This window comes from Arvicola amphibius, chromosome 3, assembly GCF_903992535.2.
Source record: "Arvicola amphibius chromosome 3, mArvAmp1.2, whole genome shotgun sequence".
Lineage (NCBI taxonomy): Eukaryota > Metazoa > Chordata > Mammalia > Rodentia > Cricetidae > Arvicola > Arvicola amphibius.
This window is the reverse complement of record NC_052049.1, coordinates 182,464,256-182,485,077: the sequence shown is the minus strand read 5'-3', so window position 1 is coordinate 182,485,077 and position 20,822 is coordinate 182,464,256. Positions and strand designations below refer to the sequence as shown.

At 41.7% G+C, this 20,822-nt stretch overlaps 1 protein-coding gene and 1 non-coding gene across 3 annotated transcripts in view; one reads left to right on the top strand and one right to left on the bottom strand.

Moving 5' to 3' along the window:
* Nucleotides 1-20,822, top strand: part of Rbms3 (RNA binding motif single stranded interacting protein 3) — a 675,207-nt gene that overhangs the window by 186,289 nt on the left and 468,096 nt on the right. For both annotated transcript variants that reach the window (XM_038323829.1, XM_038323830.1), the window contains exon 3: nt 16,307-16,365. In XM_038323829.1, the coding sequence (XP_038179757.1) occupies nt 16,307-16,365 (59 nt within the window). The remainder of the gene's footprint in view (nt 1-16,306; nt 16,366-20,822) is intronic.
* Trnak-cuu lies at nt 1,484-1,556 on the bottom strand. The gene has a single exon. It is a non-coding gene; the product is annotated as a tRNA-Lys (tRNA).

Below are 20,822 nucleotides of genomic sequence, written 5' to 3'. Positions count from 1 at the left end.
AGTGGGGACTATACCTGGAACAAACAACAGAACTGACAGTGGCCAGAGGAGAGGCTGGAAGAAAGAATGAAAGTTTGAGCTCAAGTTTGGGATGCTCTGAGAAATTTCTAGTAGTCAGATTTGGATAGACTCAGAGAAGATGGTGGGAACAGAGACCAGAAAGAGAAACTGACCTTAGTGAAAAGTTTCTGCACCCCGACAAGCCTCTCTGCCACAGCAACAAGCCAAACCACACCAAATCAAGCCAAATTAGAAGGAGATGAGGAAGAAAGAGAAAACATGTGTCTCTTTTTTTGGGGGGGAGGAAGTTTAAATACCCTGTGGGAGTTGTCTTGAGCATCTCTGGGGGAGGGGGTCATCATTTGGTGGGCTTTCTGAGATATGGCAGGGTTTGGGGAGAGAGAGATGGGGAAGGGGGATTAAAGTGGAGCTTCCACCAGAACACTTAGCATCTCCTCTGACTGAAATAGTATAAATAATAAAGCGAAGCATCCCAAAGGACCAGAGGGCTAACATACTCTTGGAGTCTTCATTGAGATGAAGTTACAATCCAGAATAGCAAAGCAATACACACCATACCCAAGAGCGTATGGTTCTGTGAATAGTGCCTGGGATAGAGAATGAAAGCACAGTTAAGTAGGGGGTTGGGGACAATTGGGATGATTAACCAAGAACAATGCATGTATCAGTCAGTAATTAGCTTATATAAATCCCCCATTTCTTAACAACCCTAGCTATAAACAGCTAGTCTTACTGTTCTAGGAGGGACATTATCACATCATCAGATATCGCCTGGGTTCCTATGGGCTGTAGACACTGTACAAACCACAAATATACATCAGCTATGGGGTTTCTCCTTAAGCATTATGGGATATGATCTGTGATTGACTGCAAAGGTTCAGAGTCACATGTGTTTCTAGAAAGTAAGAAATCAGAAATTTGGATTGTGAGAGCAAAGATATTATATCAAGAGCATCCCAAGGGGCCTTGTGGTAGAAGTTAGAGCCATGCTACAGTCTATTAAGTAAATAAGAGGTGATCAGGTAAAAGAGTCTAAGAGAAAAATGATGGAGGAGAGTTATCTGTCTATGTTTTTTTTATTGGTTAATTAATAAAGAAAACTGCCTTGGCCCTTTAAGAACAGAAAATTAGGTAGGTGGAGTAGACAGAACAAAATTGTGGGAACAAGGAAGTAGAGTTGGAGAGACGCTTCAGGCAGTCGCCATAGGAGTCTCCATGCTGCTCCTTTCCGAGATGGACGCAGGTTAAGATCTCTCCTGGTAAGGCACACCTCGTGGTGCTACCCAGATTACTAAATATGGGTTAAAGGAAGATGTGAAAATTAACCAGTAAGAGGCTAAAACTATGGGCCAGACAGTGTTTAAAAGAATACAGTTTCCGTGTAATTATTTCGGATAAAGCTAGCCGGTTGCTGGGAACTGGGCGGCGGGAACGCAGCCCGCCGCTTCACACTACAGATTGGCGCCCAACGTGGGGCTCGAACCCACGACCCTGAGATTAAGAGTCTCATGCTCTACCGACTGAGCTAGCCGGCCTAAATAACAACGCCCCCACTCAGCAGGAAGCAGTTTGGAGAGAAATAACTGCGCCCACATTCCCAAATATTGTTTATGAATGTTCTTTTACATTTAAAGGGGGAAATGATATAGATATAAATAATTTACATTGGTATGGATTTTAAGGTCAATTTGTTATATGTATATGTATTTCTGATCTTGATTAAGCTATTGTGATTGTAGTTCATTTTAAAAACTATAATGTATAATTAGGAAATATAGGTTGTTAATGGATAATCATTGATAATAGTCAAGCTTGTAGTCATGTTAGTCATTTTCTAGATGTGCATAGATATATTTCAGATAGGCATTCTTCATATCTTTCAAAGACTACAGAATATGGCATTTAATGTTTTAATAACTTAGGGTTTTTCATGACAATGAGACACGTCTGCTCCTGGCAGCACCAATCTACTTCGAGAGGAAGATGGACATCAAAGAGGCTACTTATGGAGTTTGTTAGCCATTTGGGCAAGAAACTGCTCTTGGCTGGACTGTTCCATAAACTGGACACAAAAAACCCACAGAAAGAGGACTGCTAAACTTGCCTAAAGGTGAGATGGTCTTTCGGGGTTCCTGATTCATAAAAGAGTCTGCGAGACGTTCTACAGGACACAACAAAAAGTGACTAAACTGTCTTTGAAATTTCCTGCTTCATAAAAAAGTCTGCTGGACACTATGGGCCTAAAGGCTAAAGATGGATGCCCCAACGGTACAGAGAAACTTTGGGTGACTGTCCAGGCAGCGAGTTGTCTCTGTCATTTATAGAGTTTGAAAGTTACTTACTTCTTGTTTACTTAGGTAGTATTATATCCTTCTGGAGTCTTTGATGGAGTTAAAAAATAAATAGATAGTTATAGCTTTCCTTAGTTATGATAAAAGATAAAATATATTTAAATATTGTAACTGTAATTCTTGCTTGATAACTGTTTTGTTACATGTAATTTTACTATGTTAAAGCCTTTCTTTTTTGTTTAAACAGAAAAAGGGAAAATGATGGAGGAGAGTTATCTGTCTATGTTTCTTTCATTGGTTAATTAATAAAGAAAACTGCCTTGGCCCTTTAAGAACAGAAAATTAGGTAGGTGGAGTAGACAGAACAAAATTGTGGGAACAAGGAAGTAGAGTTGGAGAGACGCTTCAGGCAGTCGCCATAGGAGTCTCCATGCTGCTCCTTTCCGAGATGGACGCAGGTTAAGATCTCTCCTGGTAAGACACACCTCGTGGTGCTACCCAGATTACTAAATATGGGTTAAAAAAAGATGTAAAAATTAACCAGTAAGAGGCTAAAACTATGGGCCAGACAGTGTTTAAAAAAATACAGTTTCCGTGTAATTATTTCGGATAAAGCTAGCCGGTTGCTGGAAACTGGGCGGCGGGAACGCAGCCCGCCGCTTCACACTACAGAAAAACCTTCTGTTCTTTCTGGTATGAGGGGAAAAGTGGAGTTTGCCTTGCCTTTTCCCTTTGCCCAGGACACTCTCAAGTTGCGTAAACTAAGTAAGTATTTAGGGAGTGTTTTGTCATGCAGTGTACCCATGAAATGAAAGGAATGCACCCGGGTGCTGTGTGCACCTGCGGTCACAGTGAAAGGATTAAAGCAAATAAAGTACCAGAAGTGGCTGATACTGGAGCTGGGGTAGCATTACATCAGTTCTGCTGTGCACTCTCTTTAAAATGTGTGTGTGTGTGTGTGTGTGTGTGTGTGTGTGTGTGTGTGTGTGAGAGAGAGAGAGAGAGAGAGAGAGAGAGAGAGAGAGAACACAAGAGAGAAAGAGGGGGGAATGTATGTGTGTGTGTGGCTGTGTGCAGTTGTATTTTTGTGTGTATGCCTTGTAAGTATCAGTGCCCTCTGTAGCCAGAAGAAATCAACTAATTCCTTAACACTGGAGTTACAGGCAGTTATGAACTCTCCAAAATACCCATTTTGAAGCCAAACTCAGGTTCTCTGGAAGATCAGTAAGCACTCTACTGAGCCATCCACCGCCCCCAGCCCTCTATTTTTCACGGAATTAAATTATACCATCACCCTGAAGTTTTCATCAGGCAATGTGTATCACTTCCCAACACTTCCATTTTCTGGGTGAATGACCATGAGAAGCCGGTGTTTATCCAGAGTGTTTCCCAAGCACTCCCTTGTTAAGCCTTTCTACCATGCCAGGGATGGAAGTTCAAATGTTCTGTGTATAATACAGAAAATCCATGAAGGTGGTTATTTCACAGAGATGATTGAACCACATCATTGATTTATGCTATTAGGATTTATTTGAATATGTATAGAACTTGTGCTTTCTGGCATAGTTACATAGCTGCCCCCTTGTTTGGGGTTAGGCATAGCAGCTTCAGCCAATATGCTTCTCAAGCTTTAAGACCAAAAGACTGATGTGTTGAAATAAAATGTTCATGTTCTCTTTTATGTGAATACTCTGTGTATGTTTGTCTGTGAGAGAGAGAGGGAGGATTGAGAACAGACATACATGTGCCACAACATGTACACATGTGGAGGCTGGAGGAGAATTTCTGGTGTTGGTAAAAAGACCTTGATTGATACAGGATCTTTCCACCAAGGCCTGAGGTAGACCAGTTGGCCCTTCTGTTTCTTGTGCTTCTTTCAGTTCAGTCTCTCATATCTTCTATGTTGACATAATGGTAGTACATCCACTCTCTTACAGATTTGGTTTTTATGTAGTCATTTAAACTCAGGTTGTCAGCTCTGTGCAGCCAGAATATTGACCTATGATATCACCTCTCCTGACTCTCTTTTACGGTTTTGTAATTGACCAAAGTGGTCTTGATTTTTTCATTTTTGATTCTTGTATGTATTACATTTAAGAAAAATAAAAATGATCTTTATGAAGCTACTTCTTTTCTGGTTGTATGGTTCTATTTTGTCCTTTGTGGGTTCTGAATTTTTAACAAAGCAGTTGCATGATTATATAACTTAATCACAGAGTTATATTTTAAATGTTATGAAGCTCAGAAAGATGTAACAGACACCAGGGTATCTTGCCTTTACTCATAAATCTCCCTGGGAATATGTTGAGTTCTTTGCACTAGACACTCATTTCAGCAATGCAACAGTCTATCCACTAAACAGCTTATAGCAGTCACCATTTAGTAGATGAATTTCTCTTTTGTTTATTCCTTTCCATCCTTCTCCTTTCTTTTCCTCCTCCCATTTTGGCTTGTCTTTGTTGACTTAACATAATGTGAGCCTGTAAAATGTTTTATAATAAAGACTTTGAAACTCTTTCTCAGAGGGCTAGAGAGATGTCTTGGTGTTCTACTGCTCTGGTAGATGACCAAAGTTCTCTTTCTAGAACCCATGTCAGGTAGCTCACAGCTATTGTATCTCCAGCTCCAGGAGATGAGACAGCCCCTTCTGGCTTCCGTGGCCATCTACCCTCACACACACACACCGCCCCCCTATGCAGATATCCACAAATACACAGGTTCAAAGTTAAAGCGAAATGCTAAAAGTGAACAAACAAATCAAACCCTCTCTGATTTTGGTTCTTTGTGGTGTTATGTATGCCCTACCCTGTCGTTGGATAAAGTGAAGTTATGTACTGAGTATCAGATATGAGGAAATAGTGTGCTGATTTTGTGGTAAAATATACATTTGGCTGCTTTGCAAAATGAGAAATCAATCTTTATATCTAGCTGATTCTCCTTGCCTCCAGATCCCATTGTCGGAACTGAGGGGACGGATACACTCTATTATTTTTTATTTATTCATTCAATGAACAAATAATGTGGTGTTCTGTGTAAGAAAATACAAGAGTTGTACTCACTCTACCCTAGAAGTCTTCAATGTCTGTATAAGAGATGACATAACACAGTGCAGTACAATGATGATAAAATATACTTTACTATTAAAACCATACCCTAGATCTAGTGGCACCTAGATCGTGGGTTCGTTGGAAAAATTAGGTGGCAAATACTTTGGGATAGATTAGGGGAAACTCTAAACACGTGAATTCCTGAGAGGCATTTAAACTCTCCAAAACAGACAAGGACACAGTTGGAACTGATACTTTCAGAGAACTGGACTCTGGCAGGATGGCCCTGGGGGTGGGGCACTGCTCACATTCAGTCGTACATGAATCAAGAAGAAGCTGACAGGCAGTGGGGACCAAGGAATGTCAGGGTTAAGAGGTGGTCAGCCAGACACAATACCTTTCACCGCAGGTGGCCAGGAAAGGAGGAAGTGGAAGACGGTATAGTATGGGCTAGGGAACTAGAGCAGGGCATGGTGGAGGAAGGTGAAGGGGCAAGGGCATCAGAGAAGGTAGCATGGGAAGTGGCTGAGCCTGGAGAACAGACTGAGATGTTAGGTGTGACCAGAAGGGGGAGGAGTGAATTAAGAGCAAATTTCTCATTGGCTCTGCATTTTACAAGGAAGTTTGTAGGTGTGTGGTGGGATAAGAAACCCCCATAGGTAATGAATAGGGAGATATGGGTGACACTGAATGTCAAGAGGATAAATACCCGAGTTACGTTCATGCTGAGCCCTAACTGCATAGGTAACACAGCATGAATTAGAGAGGGAATGAGAGCAATGTCAACCTGTTACACATTATGCTGAGAGTTTTGACTCACACTGTTCATTTTATCTTTATAGCCAATGTGCAGAGTAGAGTTCATCAGTCGTTTTGTGCAGCTCAAGAAACAGGACTTAGGGGTCGAGACATTCATCTCGGATCAGATTGGGATGAGAGGCTAATCTATATTCTTTGAACCTAAAGTCGGCAGCCTTTTCATATTCACTGACCAAATATGAAAGAATGTTGAACATGGTAAAGTGTTGTGTACTTAGATGGGGAAAAACAAACAATCAAAAGAAAAATTTCAGACACTTGGCTGATTCCCAGTGCTGTTTACATGGAAACTTATTTTTTGCTGCCATGGGTTAAGATGTTAGATCCCCCTTGTGTCATTATTGACTTTACTAGTCAACTTGGCACAACCTGGGAAGAGTCTGAATGAGGGGTGGTCTTTATTAGGTCAGCCTGTGGGTATGTCTGCCAGGGATAGTCCTAATTAAATAAATTAATGTGAAAAGACCCAGCCCACTGTAGGTGGCACCATTTACTAATCAAGAAGTACTCAGCTATATGGGTGGAGAAAGCGGGCTAAGCATGGGCAAGCATGAAAGTGAGCATGCATCCATTTCTCTCTGTTTCTAACTGTGGGTGTGATGTGATGGTCCTACCTTGACATCCCTACAGTGACAGGCTGGAGCCTGGAACTGAAGCTGCCATGAACCCCCTTCTCCCTCAAGTTTCCACCTACTATAAAATCCAAATTATAACTCAAGGTACCACTTTAGAGTTTCCTAAGCATAAGAATTAGCAAACTTGGGATGCGCTTCTGTTTTTAAATATTGAAGATATCAGGTGAGATGAGGGGAGTGAAGTAGGGTATGAGGGCAGATACTTCAAAATGCATTATATTCCATGAAGATGGTCTTATGCAACCTTTCATTTAAAAAAAAACTGAGAGAGATGGCTCGGAGGTAAAGAGTGCATAGTATTGCAGAGGACTATAGTTCAGGTCTGTTCCCACAGCCCACATTAGATTACAGCTATCTTTATTCTAGGGGATCCAGTGCCCTCTTCTGGCCACCACAGGTACTACACTCACACATGCACATGCACACATGTGCATGCGCATGCACGTGCGTGCGCGCACACACACACACACACTTAAAAATAAAATAAATCTTTTTAAAAATGATAAAATTGAATGAAAAATAAATTGAGAATGTCTGCTTTGGGTTGCCCATGTCTGTTTTAGGTTTATTGCTGCTTATGATGAAAGAATGGGTAGAAATACTGCAAAGTTAATAATTGTTCTCTGTTTGCCAATTTCCTCACTGTATCAGCATCACGATTCAAGCTATTAACTTAATTTAGGTGAAGGAAGAATGTAACCTACACAGTGCCTGTGTTTCTTTGTCTTTCTTCCTAAAAACCATCTGCAAAGGAACGTCAGGGCAGCTGAACCCAAGTTGTGAGCTGTCATAGCATTAGCTAAATGATTAATAACATTGAGTGAAAACTGGGAAAAGGAAAAAAAGGATTGTTTGAGGCTGGAGAGAAAACTCAGTTGGTAAAGGGTTTGTCTGCAAGGATGAGGACCTGAATTTGATCCCCAAACCTACATAAAAACAACTGGGCCAGGTTGTCTGCATTTGTTTGTTCAAGGCTGGGGAGCAAAGGTGGAGAGAAGCATCCCTGGCCACCAGATTAATGAGAGACCCTGTCACAACACAAAGATAGATGGTACATGGAAAACAACCACACATGAGCCTTTGGTTTGTGTACTGTACCCATGCGTACATATGTGTGTTCATACAAGCATGGACCCCCATACAAAGGTTCCTTAGTTTTCAACATGGACTGTTATTTAAACAAAGGAACAGGTTTTCAGTTGGAAGCATGGAACAACAAATACCTTCTAGATGAACTGTAGAATGTGACTCCTTTGCCCCTCTGGGCTTTGATCATTCTCAGACAGAACCCCAGCCCCTTGACCTCTAGCACAGCCATCTGCTCCGCCACATGGGCCTGGTCTTGACGCAATGCAGGTAGGAAGCTTGCTCAGCTAGAACTTCTCCTCTAGAAGACTGCTAGTTGGGGATTTTTTTTTAGTCCTTCATCGGATTTCATTTGAATCTTCTTTGATCATTTATTGACAGTTTTCTCCTATAGAGTCAGCGTAGACCCCCTTCTTGAAAGCCAAGAGTGCTGCATAGTGGAATTTATACCACAGTTAGGAGGGTGTGCTATCAACAAGAAAGTTGTCTGCAGGGTCCTGGTGCTGACAAGCTCGTTGTTGCATGCACTGTGGATGGCATTCCTGCCTGCAGGTGTCTATCTTTTCCCCAGAGTCCCGGGGGCTGGGAATGGGAAGTCTTCTGGACTTGGTTCATCTTTGGAGCAGTGCTTCTTAAGAGGATATCATCAGCATACGACTGTCCAGGGGCCTTGTAAGAAATGCAAATTCTACAGTTCTATGCACTGTCCACAGAGGCAGGATATCTACTCATAGGACCAGCCAATCAGTGCTAAGAAGCTCCCATGGCCTGTGGGTGGGCATTGAAGTTGGAGGACTAGCTTGTTGTTGTTTAGAGTAGGTCACATTTGAAGTGCAGAATTATGGAACTGGAATGGTACATACTACATGGTGATGATCGTACTACTACCACAGAAAGAATACTTTGATAGTAACCTAATTGCCTGGAAAAGAAATATGTTTGATGTTTGTTTCTCTTATGTCTAAGATGCACACAATTAGCTCTGAACGGTGAGATGGAGTAGTGGGTAAAGGCGCTGGATGCCAGAGCCAAGGACTTCAGATTCATCCTTGAGCCCTTGTGGTGAAAGGTGGGAACTGATTCGCTCATGCTGTCCTCTGACCTCTGCAGGCAAGCCATGGTGCACACCTGCAAGCATGCACACACATATCCATGCACACACACATCCATGCACACATATGTGCACACAAGCATGCATACACCCTAAGTAAATATAATATAAATGTAAAAGCAGCATTTCTGATGATCAAACTATTACCCCTTTTCAAATACTTCCTCCTCCAAGAATTTTGCTTCAGTTTCCCCTCTAGATATTCTGTTTCTTACAAGGTATATTTAAAGGAGGAATGCTGTCACCCAGTTTCCTCAGCTCCCTCCCCTTCCCCAAAGCCAACACCCCAGGGGAAGCAGTATTTACTGTACTGATGTATTATTGCTGCCATAGTGAAATCTACACTAGCTGGATGGACAAGAATGTATTTCTTCCCAGTTCTTCATGCTTAACTGAAGCCGTGTGCAGTGCTGATTCAAACATGCTCTCTCTTGGTTTGTAGATAGCTGTGTAGTTCCCATTACCTTCTCATGTCCTTCCTTCACCGAGCTACATGGCTTCTTCTCTACCTTAATAATCTTCAAAAGGCCCTGTCTTTAATCATGACTTTCTGAGAGTCTGGGGGTGGAAATGCAGATAGATTCATTTGGAGGGAATGCTTTATCCCATGACAATTGTGTCTGCCCTTGGCCATTCATTTGTGGCTCAAACTAGTTAATCGTTTTAAATAAGCATGTTTAACAACTTTAACATTTTGTTGTTTATTTTATGTGCATGCATGTAACCTGTATGAGTTCATGTGTACCATGTGCATGTAGGAGCTCAAGGGGGCCAGAAGAAGGCATCATTTCTGCAACTAGAGTTACAGACCCACAGACCATTATGAGATACCTAATGGCTTCTGGGAACCAAACACAGGTCCTCTGTAAGGGCAACAAGTCCTCTAAACCACTTAGCCAAATCTCCAGCTCCCCAAATAAAAATTTTTGTGGATGTGTGTATGAAATGTGGCTGGTCCGGTTCATCATGGGCTGGTCCCTACCGCATTCCAAGCAGATCCCTCCACCTACAAACACATTCCATTAGTGCCCCTAAATGCCAAAGAGAAAATGAATGAGCCACCCAAGAAGCAGGGAAAAAAAATCACATTTGCTAAATGGATAGTGTTTCATCCATTAAATGAATGCGATACCTTCTTTGCGTCTGGTATCCATACAGAGGGCTTGTGAAAAATGAGTTAGCAGAGAGGTAATTGACTGCAGAGACTCTATCTTTAGTCTCTGCCTGCATTTTTTTGAATCAATATACACAGTGGGTGATGTGAAGGATTCAAAAATAAATTCTATGTAGAAATATCCTACCAATTTGATGTCTTAATAATGTATGAAGAGCAAACCCATAATAGTAGTTATTTTCGCTTCAACTTTGGCAAATAAAAGGAGCCTTTCGTTTAAATTAGGCTTGTGTATGTCATTGAAGTATGAATTATGTCAACAAATATAGTTTGATGTAGATGCAACGTAAGACAAAGGATAAGTGCCAGCAAAGAACTGGCTAGTCCCTTTACAAATTTGGCATAAATTGTGTTTTGAAAAGCTAGCATAAAGGGAGTTTAAGAAGACAATAGCCAATATGTTAATTTTATTTTAAATTATGCACACACACATACAAGCATATACGTGTAATATATACGTGTGTGTGTGTGTGTGTGTGTGTGGTCATTTGCACATAAGTACAAGTGTCCAAAGAGGTCAGAGGCGTAGGTTCTGTGGAGCTAGAGTTATAGGAATTTGGGAGTTGCCCAGCAAAGGTGTTGAAAACGGAGCTTGTGTTCTTTGTAAGAGGAGTTTATGTATTTAACTGCCGAGCCATCCCTTCAGCCCCACCAGCTACTATCTAAAAAGGACCCAGGACATAAGGAAAATGGTGTTTGAAACATGGCTGAACTGGGGGCTTTCTGACTGCAGGGGTAGTTAGGGAACGTGTACACACAATGTGGAGGGGCACATATTCGTTTCAGAGAATGTCCAGCCAAGGCTGTCAGGTGACCATCCATGCTGGCTGGGGAAGGCCCACATGGAAAAGATTACAATATAAGCTTCTCTTACTCCATTTATTTATTCCCACCAAGAGTTCCAGCGCCCCGCAGAAGCCGGCTGTGGATAGTATTTTATCTCCTCTTGCTGTAGGAAATGAAGGGGTGGAGAAGGGAATTGAATTTGTCTGAAAGCTCCTGGAGCCAGCAGGCAGGCTCATGGGACCCCCTCAGCTGTCCATTTCTAGGCATTATTTAGTGACACAGTCACATTTTCTAAGGTCAGATTTTGTCTTCCACTCATGGGTGGCGGAGCTGAAGAAAATCTTTACAAAAACTTAAATCTTAATCTAACCCTTAAGAAGACAAGGTAACATAATATATGTTTAGAATTAGCCTCGAGCTCAAAGCATGTAAAAATATATAGCTTTTCATCTGGCTCTGGTGTGTGTGTGTGTGTGTGTGTGTGCGCGCGCGCGCAAAGTAGTTTGGGCCTTTAAAGAAGGGGCATAGAGACTAAGGAAACAGCTTACAGGTAGAGTGCTTGCCTGCCAGGTACAAGACAGACAAAAAAGAAGAAATTAAAACTAACCTCAGCCTTATTACTGATAACCATTGTTGACACTGTGGATCATGGAGAATACCACACCAGTCATGCAGAAAGTACCTGTTTCTCATCATGAGCATTCAGATGTAGACTGTGACCACCAGCCATTAAATGCCACCTCTGATGCGGCAAAGCAAACTTTTCTACATAGTTGTTAAAACAGTACCCTGTCTCTGAGTCCAAGAGTGAAATTCCTGAGACTCGGGTGGTATGTGTGTGTGTGTGTTTGTTTGTTTGTGTGTGTGTATGTATGTGTGTGTATAAGTATGTGTGTGTGTGAGAGAGAACGTGTGTGTATGTTGTGTGTATGTGTGTGAGAGAGTGTGTGAGTGTGTCTGTGTCTGTGAGAGTATGTGTGTCTACATGTGTGTGTGTAAGAGAGAGAGTGTGTATGTCCATGTGTGTGTGAGTGTGTGTGTGTGTGAGTGTGTGTGTGTGTGTGTGTGTGTGTGAGAGAGAGAGAGAGAGAGAGAGAGAGAGAGAGAGAGAGAGAGAGAGAGAGAGAGAGATTGTGTGTTCCTGGAAAGCGCTCAGGTTCTGCTGTTTCTGGATTCGGTTTCACTGGAAAGCTGAGCCTGGGTATAACTAGAGTGCATGGTCAAGAACGAGTGAGGTTTTAATTTTTTTGAGAGAGAGAACATGAAAATTAAAAATGGGGAGAGAGAGACAGACAGAGAAATAGAGAGAGTGAGACACAGAGAGACATAGAGAGGCCTATATAATTTCTGGAAAATAGGCTTATTCCTTTTATTTTTTTATTTGTTTAACAAAGTAATCACAAGTATTTCTGAAGAGATATGTTTGCTCTCGTTCTTTTTCTGTAAAGCTATACTGTATTTTCCATACTTAGCGCTGACTGAGACAGAGTCATCTGAGCGGTGTCAACACGGGGACAGCATGAGGCATATTCTAAGAATGCTGTCCCTGGGTGTAACTCGGTTGGAGATGCACCCATTTCTAATTGTGTCCTCACTAAATTTTAATTTTGGAGGTTCTTCTGTAAAAAAGATTATTGCAGGATACTCTGTAGAAACCAATTAAGGGGTTCTTAGAGAGATGGCTCAGTGATAGAGAACACTGACTACTCCTGCAGCGGACCTGGGTTTGGTTCTAGCATGCACTCAGAGGCTCATAGACACCTCTAAGCTCTGTTCCAGGGAGTCGGATAACGTCTTCCGGCCTCCACAGGGACCCTGCAAACGCATAGAGAATGGACATACATGCAGGCAAAACATTTATACATTAAAAATAAAGATGCAAAATTAAGAGAGAGAATCCGGGTGGTGGTGGCGCATGCCTTTAATCCCAGCACTCGGTAGGCAGAGGCAGGCGGATCTCTGTGAGTTCGAGGCCAGCCTGGTCTACAAGAGCTAATTCCAGGACAGGCTCTAAAAAAGCTGCAGAGAAACCCTGTCTCTAAAAACCAAAAAAAAAAAAAAAAAAAAAAAGAAAGAAAAAGAAAAAAGAAAAAAAATTAAGAGAGAGAATACAGATGGATCCTGTACCTATTGTGTGTTGGTTTTAAACGTCTTGAGCGGCTTTTTCTCTCTCTTTTAGTCTCTTACATACTGTGTCATTGGTACTTTTCAGCAAAATGATTTTATTTGCCTTTCCTCTTTCTCCTCTTTTTCTCCTCCTCTTTTTCTCATGTCATTTTTTAAGCATCCATTTGCCTGAACAGCCTGTACCTAGAGAGCATCTGTCTGGATAATCTGTCTGGAAAGATGGAATTTGAGCATGATAAGATTTTACTGGTCATTTTCTGGTGGGGGGGACTCTGAAAACACCGGGGCAGGCAGAGTGATAATCCAGTTCAGCATGGCTCAGATGTCCATGTTGGTTCTAACCTCTAAAGTCTGATACTAGCCTGGACAGTTTATTGAGGATGGGTTTGGAAGACAGACTACATGTGTTATCTTAAGGGCCTAGTGGGAAGATTTGACCTGTTTACAGTCATACAGATGGTATAGAGGCCATCTGTGCTCCAGTCATGGCTGTAGAGCTCAGGGGAGCCCTTAAGCCATATAGATAATGCAAAAGGCACCTAGACAATTAAGAATCTCCAGTCCTGTTTGTGTGTGATATGGCTTGGCCCTACAGATGGTACAGAGGTTAATGGTTCTCAACCTGTGGGTTCCAACCCCTTTGAGTGGGGAAGGGTCAAATAACCCTTTCAATGGAGTTGCCTAAGACCATCAGAAAACATGGATTTTTATAATATGATCTATCACAGGGGAGCATTGCAGTTATAAGATAGCAGAGAAAGTACTTTCTGGTTGGGAGTTGCACAACATTGGGAACTGTATTAAAGGGTTGCAGCATTAGGAAAGTTGAGAACCATGAACCTAAACTATTAACCAGTCCTAGCCTTCTGGGTGGGAAAGAAGTTATACATCTTTTCCATTGAAAAGACAACTCTGCTTGCATAGTGTTCCTGGTTTCCCTAGTGCTGTGAGTGCAAGGAGCTTTGTTCTTCCCAACATTTTCTTCAGGCAGAAAACTTGAGAGTTAGCTAGAATCTGAGGAGGAAATATGTACAAAGTGATGTGGGTAGTTGTCATGCTTGGGAAACTGAGACGAGTATGTTTAGTTCTGGGGTAGCCTGAGAACATAGTGGAGGGGAAATAATATGATCAAAATTTAGCATATAAAATATTTTTTAAAAAAGTAAAAAATAAAAATGAAGGCTGTGTATATAGTGATGGTAGAATGGTGTTCAACGTGCACAGGAGAAGCCTCTGATTTCCTGCATAGCTAAGGATGTCTTGAACATATGATTCTCCCGCCAATACTTGGCATGACAGGCATGCACCACCATATATACTTTAAGCAGTTCTTTGGATTAAACCCAGAGCTTTGTGCCTGCTAGGCAAGGACTCTATGGAGCCTCATCCACAGCCCTATTGGCCATTCTCAGGGACTTGTCCTCTACAGAAGATGGTTGGAGAGGATGCTGTGAAGAATAGCTAGTGTAGAGACAGATGCTCTGCCCCTGACACTGTCCTCAGCTTTCTGGGTAAGCCCCATTAGCCCTCAGGGCAACTCTGAAGTGCCAGGCAACCCTCTGAGCAAGTCTGTAGACCCCACCAGCCCTCAGAATAAGACTGTAAGGAAGACCACATTCTGTGTTCCTCTCTATAACTATCCACTGCTAGTGAGAATCCAATTTGTTATTTATTTATTAAATATATTTATTTTGTAATTTGTGTGCATACAAGCGTTTTACTTGCATGTATGTCTGTGCAGCCCTAAGTGCCTTTGGTGCTGACTGAGTCCATGGTATATAGTATCCTTTTAAACTGGAATTACAGGTGGTTGTAAGCCTTTATGTGGGTGCTGGAATCAAACCCGTATCTTCTGTAAGGCAGCCAGTCCTTAGCCAGTCACTGAGTTGTCTCTGCAGCTCTTAAGTCATTATTTAAATATGGTTATCAACATCACCATGCAAGCCGAAATGCTGCAAGGAGTTCAATGGTTTCCCAGGCAAACAGATCCAGTTGGAACTGAGATTTGAGCCATGGCAGGTGGATGCCTATGATGCCTAGGTTATTTGTTTAGCTAGACTACTGTGCTCTCCTGGACATCCCCAAAACATAAAGCTTAGTTGAACTGGAGAGTGTGATGCATGAAAATTATCATCATCTGTAGAAGGAGCTGTGGACAGGCCTGCTTTTCATCCCGCCCGGCTCCTGCATGGCTAGCTTATGCCCAAAATAACTACATGGAAACTGTATTCATTTAAACACTGCCTGGCCCATTAGTTTCAGCCTCTTACTGGCTAACTCTCACATCTTGATTAACCCATTTCTATTAATCTGTGTAGAACCATGAGGTGGTAGCTTACCGGGAAAGATCTTAACCTCTTGGAGAAGAGAGTCATGGCGACTGCCCCACTGCGTTCTTCTTCCCAGCATTCTATTCTATCTACTCCCCCTATCTAAATCCTGCCCTATCAAAAAGCCAAGGCAGTTTCTTTATTAACCAATGAGAGTAACACATAGACAGATGACCCTCCTCCATCAATCATCATCATCATCATCAGTAGCAGCAGCAGTAGTAGTTTGAAACGGAATCTTACATATGCCAGGCTGACCTTGCATTCCCTGTGTGGCCAAGAATGACTTTGAACTCTTAATCCTCCTGCTTCCACCTCTCACTTGCTGAGATTGCAGAAGAGCAACAGCATATTTGGCTAGCGGGTTGCTTGAGATGGAATCCAGGGCACCACTTATGCAAATACTCTCCTAACTGAACTAGACCCCCCAGCCTGTAACTTCTCAGTTCTACAAAAGAAGATGTGGTGGTTGGGAGGAGTTGGGCTAAAGTGTTCAAGATGACAGTCAAGGTCTGAGCAATAATGGGGCACAAATCTCAGCCTAATGGTTATGGCCTCACCTTTTTTCTGGAGGCCCATAGGGGACACTGCACCTTGGTTCCCTCTTTTGGATACCTGTGCTAACCTGATGGCATATTCATGAAGGCACAGCTAAGAGATTACCTATAGAAGAGGGGCCCATGTTTTCAAATATAGCTGGGATAAGATCATCCTGGTGTGAGAATGTGGCTCAGTAGTATGTGTCCCAAAGTTCATGAAGGTCATTTAAGTGTCTTAACTGGATTTCAATAACATAAAGCTTTGTTCTCTCTCTCTCTCTCTCTCTCTCTCTCTCTCTCTCTCTCTCTCTCTCTCTCTCTCTCCCTCTCCCTCTCTCAGGTATGGAAAAATTGTATCCACGAAGGCAATTCTTGACAAGAATACGAATCAATGCAAAGGTAGGTGTGATGTCATCCTGCTCTAAGCTCTTGTCTGTGCCCTTCCATCGGTGGTGCCTCCACTACAGAGGTCCGGCTGCACAGTGAGCATGGCATGCGATTGTTGGCAAGCCCATGTGATGTCAGTGCTTCGATGGGTTGTATTTCTGGTAACACTGCTCATTAATTTTTTTCATTAACAAACAAAATGAAAATCACAAATCAGAACAAGTATCAAATTGCTCCAACAGAAAACTGAATTACCTTCTAACAACTTGGTTTGGTCTGATTTGAATGATATTATCAATTATACAAATTGATTTCCTAAGTAAAGATGAGGTGTGCAGGGGAAAATGGTCCCAGACAAATTATGCTTTAATTTCTCTGTTCTTCAGAGCGCCAACAAGATTTGTTGACTAGAAATGAATTTAATGATGGGCCAACTATATCTATGCTTTGGCTATAAATATCTCACAAGATTTCAGGATATTATTAAATCAGGTTTTCTTTCTTCTTCCTGCTGGAGATATTTCAGAAATCATTTGACAATGGCTGTGGCTTATGCTTCTTCATGTCTGGAATCCCACACAATGTATAAAGGTTACATTAAATTTTTTGCATAATCTATACATTCGCTGCTACATGACTTGGTGCTGACTGCTGAATTAGAATGCTTCTTGTCACATATATTATTTCTTGCCCTTAATCCGGTATTCATTGTAATACTGAAGTCAAGCGTTCTGGGTAAGACAAACAGAATATGTGCAAATTTTGACAAAGGATATTCATGTGCTCTTCAGTGTACCCTGACCTTCTGGGTAGCAGTAGTCAGAGTCATCTCAGTAACTTTCCAAACAAAGTGTGGCTCATCTGTGACCATTTCAGGAGTGCATCAGGGACAAGACAAAGAATGGCAGCCTGTAAGTTCCGTTTTTGAGTAGTTTACCTTATGGTTGAAAATGAACTAATCCTGCAATGAGCAAGCATGAACGCTTAGCTGTCGTCACACATCTGCAAGGCAGAGTTGGGGGATCGTCCAAGCAAGCCTGAAAAAACACCATGCCTTAGCTTAGCTGGACCTGTGAGCTATGGGTTCAACTATAGATTCTACCCCAGTAAATACAAGCAAAGCAGCTGAGAAAGATATGCAAGACACAGACCTCTGGAGTCCAAATGCCCTCACACGGTCACACTCAGAGAAGTGAATCTTGGCATCCTTGGTAGGACCATTGTAGTACGGACTGTACTGTGAGAATGGAAAGGAGATCCAAGGATCAGAAGTCGCTGCATAGTACTGTGGAAGAGAACATTCCTTTCTTGAGAATGAGAATTTTAAAACAAGAGAGAAAGGAATAGCCAGGAAGGTCAGATGTTCAAGGAGAAGATTTTCAGACTGACAATTATATATACTCTTGTATTTGTTATATAAAGTCATATCAAGGAAGGATTACTGTAGATACCAGGAAGGGGCACAGAATTAGGAGACTTAAAAATTATATCTGTTGGTCATTAAGAGCACTCAATGCTCTTGTAGAGTACCTGAACTCAGTTCCCAGCATCAACGTGGTATCTTACAACTGTAACTCCAGGCCAGAGTATCTGATGTCCGCTTATGACTTCCAAGGGCACTGCACACATACAGTGCACATAAATACATATACACATACATACATATGTACAAATACATACATACATATGCTCATACATATACATACAGATATGGAGGTACAATACTCAAACACATAAAATAAAAATATTTTTAAATAAAACAATGTAAAATTGTACTCTGAATATAACATAGGCCTCTTATTGTTAATGTTGTTTAGGACAATTATTCTGTGTTTTCTATGTGTATTTCAGAAAAGATGTTTTAGGAAAATGAGTAGAATTGAATTATTGGTTAAGGAGGAGGCATGGTCTATCATCTATCTATCTATCTATCTATCTATCTATCTATCTATCTATCTATCTATCTATCTATCATCTGTCTATCTCACTATCTATCTATCCACCAATATGTCATCAATTGATATAAGAAGAGTATGAAATAATGCATTACTACATATGGAGAGGTGTCAACACTTGGAGGCTGTGGGTGTGACTTCAGTGGAGTCTTATTGATTGGGTATAGTTGCCTCTTAGCTGACCAGCTGTGTGGCTTAGGTTTAATCACTCAGCCTCACTGAATCCCAGGTCTGAAAAGGTAATGACAACAGGAAGGTCTCATTCATAGGATGTTGTGATGATAGACTTATAGGTGATGTGCACAGGTGAGCATATGCTTTATTGCTCGCCATCTTGTTTTTGATACAGGACTCTCACCAAATCTCTAGTTTACTGCCTCAGCTAGACTGGCTGGGCATCCAGCCCCGGGGACCATCTAGTCTCTGCCTCTCCCACACTGGGGTTACAGTCATGCTGACTTATAAATGGGTTCTGGGAACCTCAACTCAGCTCCTCTTGTTTATACAGTAATCACTCTTTTTATTGACCTCTCCCCTGACTTTGGAGGCTAGCAATATTTTTTGTTTGTTGCATGTGTATATGTGTGTGTTCATGTTTGTGGATATATGTGTATGCATGCATATATCAACATAGGTGTGCATGTTTAAAGGGGCCCAAAGCTAATGTCAGGAATCATCCTTAATTGCACTCCACTTTATTCATTAAGTAACGTCTTTCCGTTGAGCACACAGCTATCTAGATAGGTTTCTCTGAGGACCCAGTGTCTCCTCTTTCCTAGTGCTTGGAAATACAGGTGGCTCACCACTCCTACCTGTGGGCTCTGAGGATTTGAACTCAGGTCCTTACATTTGGACAGGAAGTTCTTTACCCACCAAGTCCAAGGCTAGCCATCATGAAGGAAAACAAATATAATTGTGATAGTGCAAAACCACATTGTTATTTTGACATTTCTTTAAATCTATTTTGGAGTATTTCCAAGAAAAAGTAAATTCAGCTCCTAGAACAATTCACTTGATTTCATTTTTCTCCATTTCATTTTATATATGTGTATGGGTGTTTGGGCAGCAGGCTGTGCACCATCTGTATGCAGTACCCACGGGTACCAGAAGAGGACATTGGGTCCTCTGGGAGGTTTGTGAGTTTCCATGTGGCTGATGGGAATCAAATCCATATTCTTAACCACTGAGCTATCTCCCCAGTCCAGAGCTAGTTTGAATTTTGTCTATATTTTGTTTGTTCTGTGACACCTCAGGAACTCATGGCCATCCGGTATTTTGTTTTGTCAAATGATTTCAGGTGTAATTGAGTTTGAAGATGATACCATTTGTTCACTTGAGCAGAAGTGCAGAAGTGGAGTATCCACAGCCACTTTCTTTCCTCTCTCTCTCTCTCTCTCTCTCTCTCTCTCTCTCTCTCTCTCTCTCTCTCTCTCTTTCTCTCTAGTTTGTTTTTCAAAACAGGGTTTCTCTGTGTAACAGTTCTGGCCATCTTGGAACTAGCTCTGTAGATCAGGCTGGCCTTGAACCCACAGAGATCTGCCTGCCTCTGCCTCCGGGGTCCTGGGTCTAAATGTGTGCCACCACCACTCAGCCACAGCCACTTTCTAAGGCAAGAGATGAAAGTGTGGGAGGTGTCTGCGTTTCATTTTTAAATTACTGAGATCATGGAGGCTGTCCTCAGAGGACACAAATTAGGTTTATTCTCCACGGAGACACTTTCCAGGTATTTCCAGCCTCCTGCTAGATGGAGGTTAGACAATCCAACAAACCTCTCAGAAGACAAGGACTTACTTATTTCTGTTTTTTCCAAGAGGTAGTCAATTTTCCACACATGGTTATCCAGGCTGAATGTCCTCATGTTTTGAAAGGCATGAGAATATACATCATTTAGTCTCCTTCACGATGCAAACAGAGGCATCAGTTGGCCTCTGTGTGTCAGCCCACAGGCTCGACTCTTCCTTAACCTCCAAAAGAGGTTTTTATTCTGTTATATACTTTTTCTTTTTAGCATCCCATGTGCTCCCTGATAGTAGCCAGGCAGAGGCAAACATATGTCGTTCTTCTAGAAGAGCCGTTCAGAACTCTTTAAGTATCTCCCAATTTCAGGCTTCTTTCTGGTGTAGTGTGTAAAAGAGTTTCCACTCTGTGTAATATACCAAAGTAAAACAAAACAGTTACCCTCGACCCAAATGACTAGAAACTGCTGAACAAAGGAAACCATTGCTTCAGATGGTGGTCATTACGAACAGTCCACAGTTCATCCAGGACAGCCAAAAACGGGGGCGAAGAGGCATTGTTCATATCTGAAGGCTTGTTCTGTTCTGTCTTGGATTTGATTTTTTCTTCATTTATTTTTTAATACATCTTAAAATATTTTGTCCATCCCTCTGAGTTTTTCTCCTGGGCCCAGTATATTCTCTAATTTAATAGTTTTCCAGGAAAATGAAAGATCCTATTTACCACAAGGTATGGATCTTTAATGACTTGGTGTCTGTGCCTCTCCCTGCTTTTAAA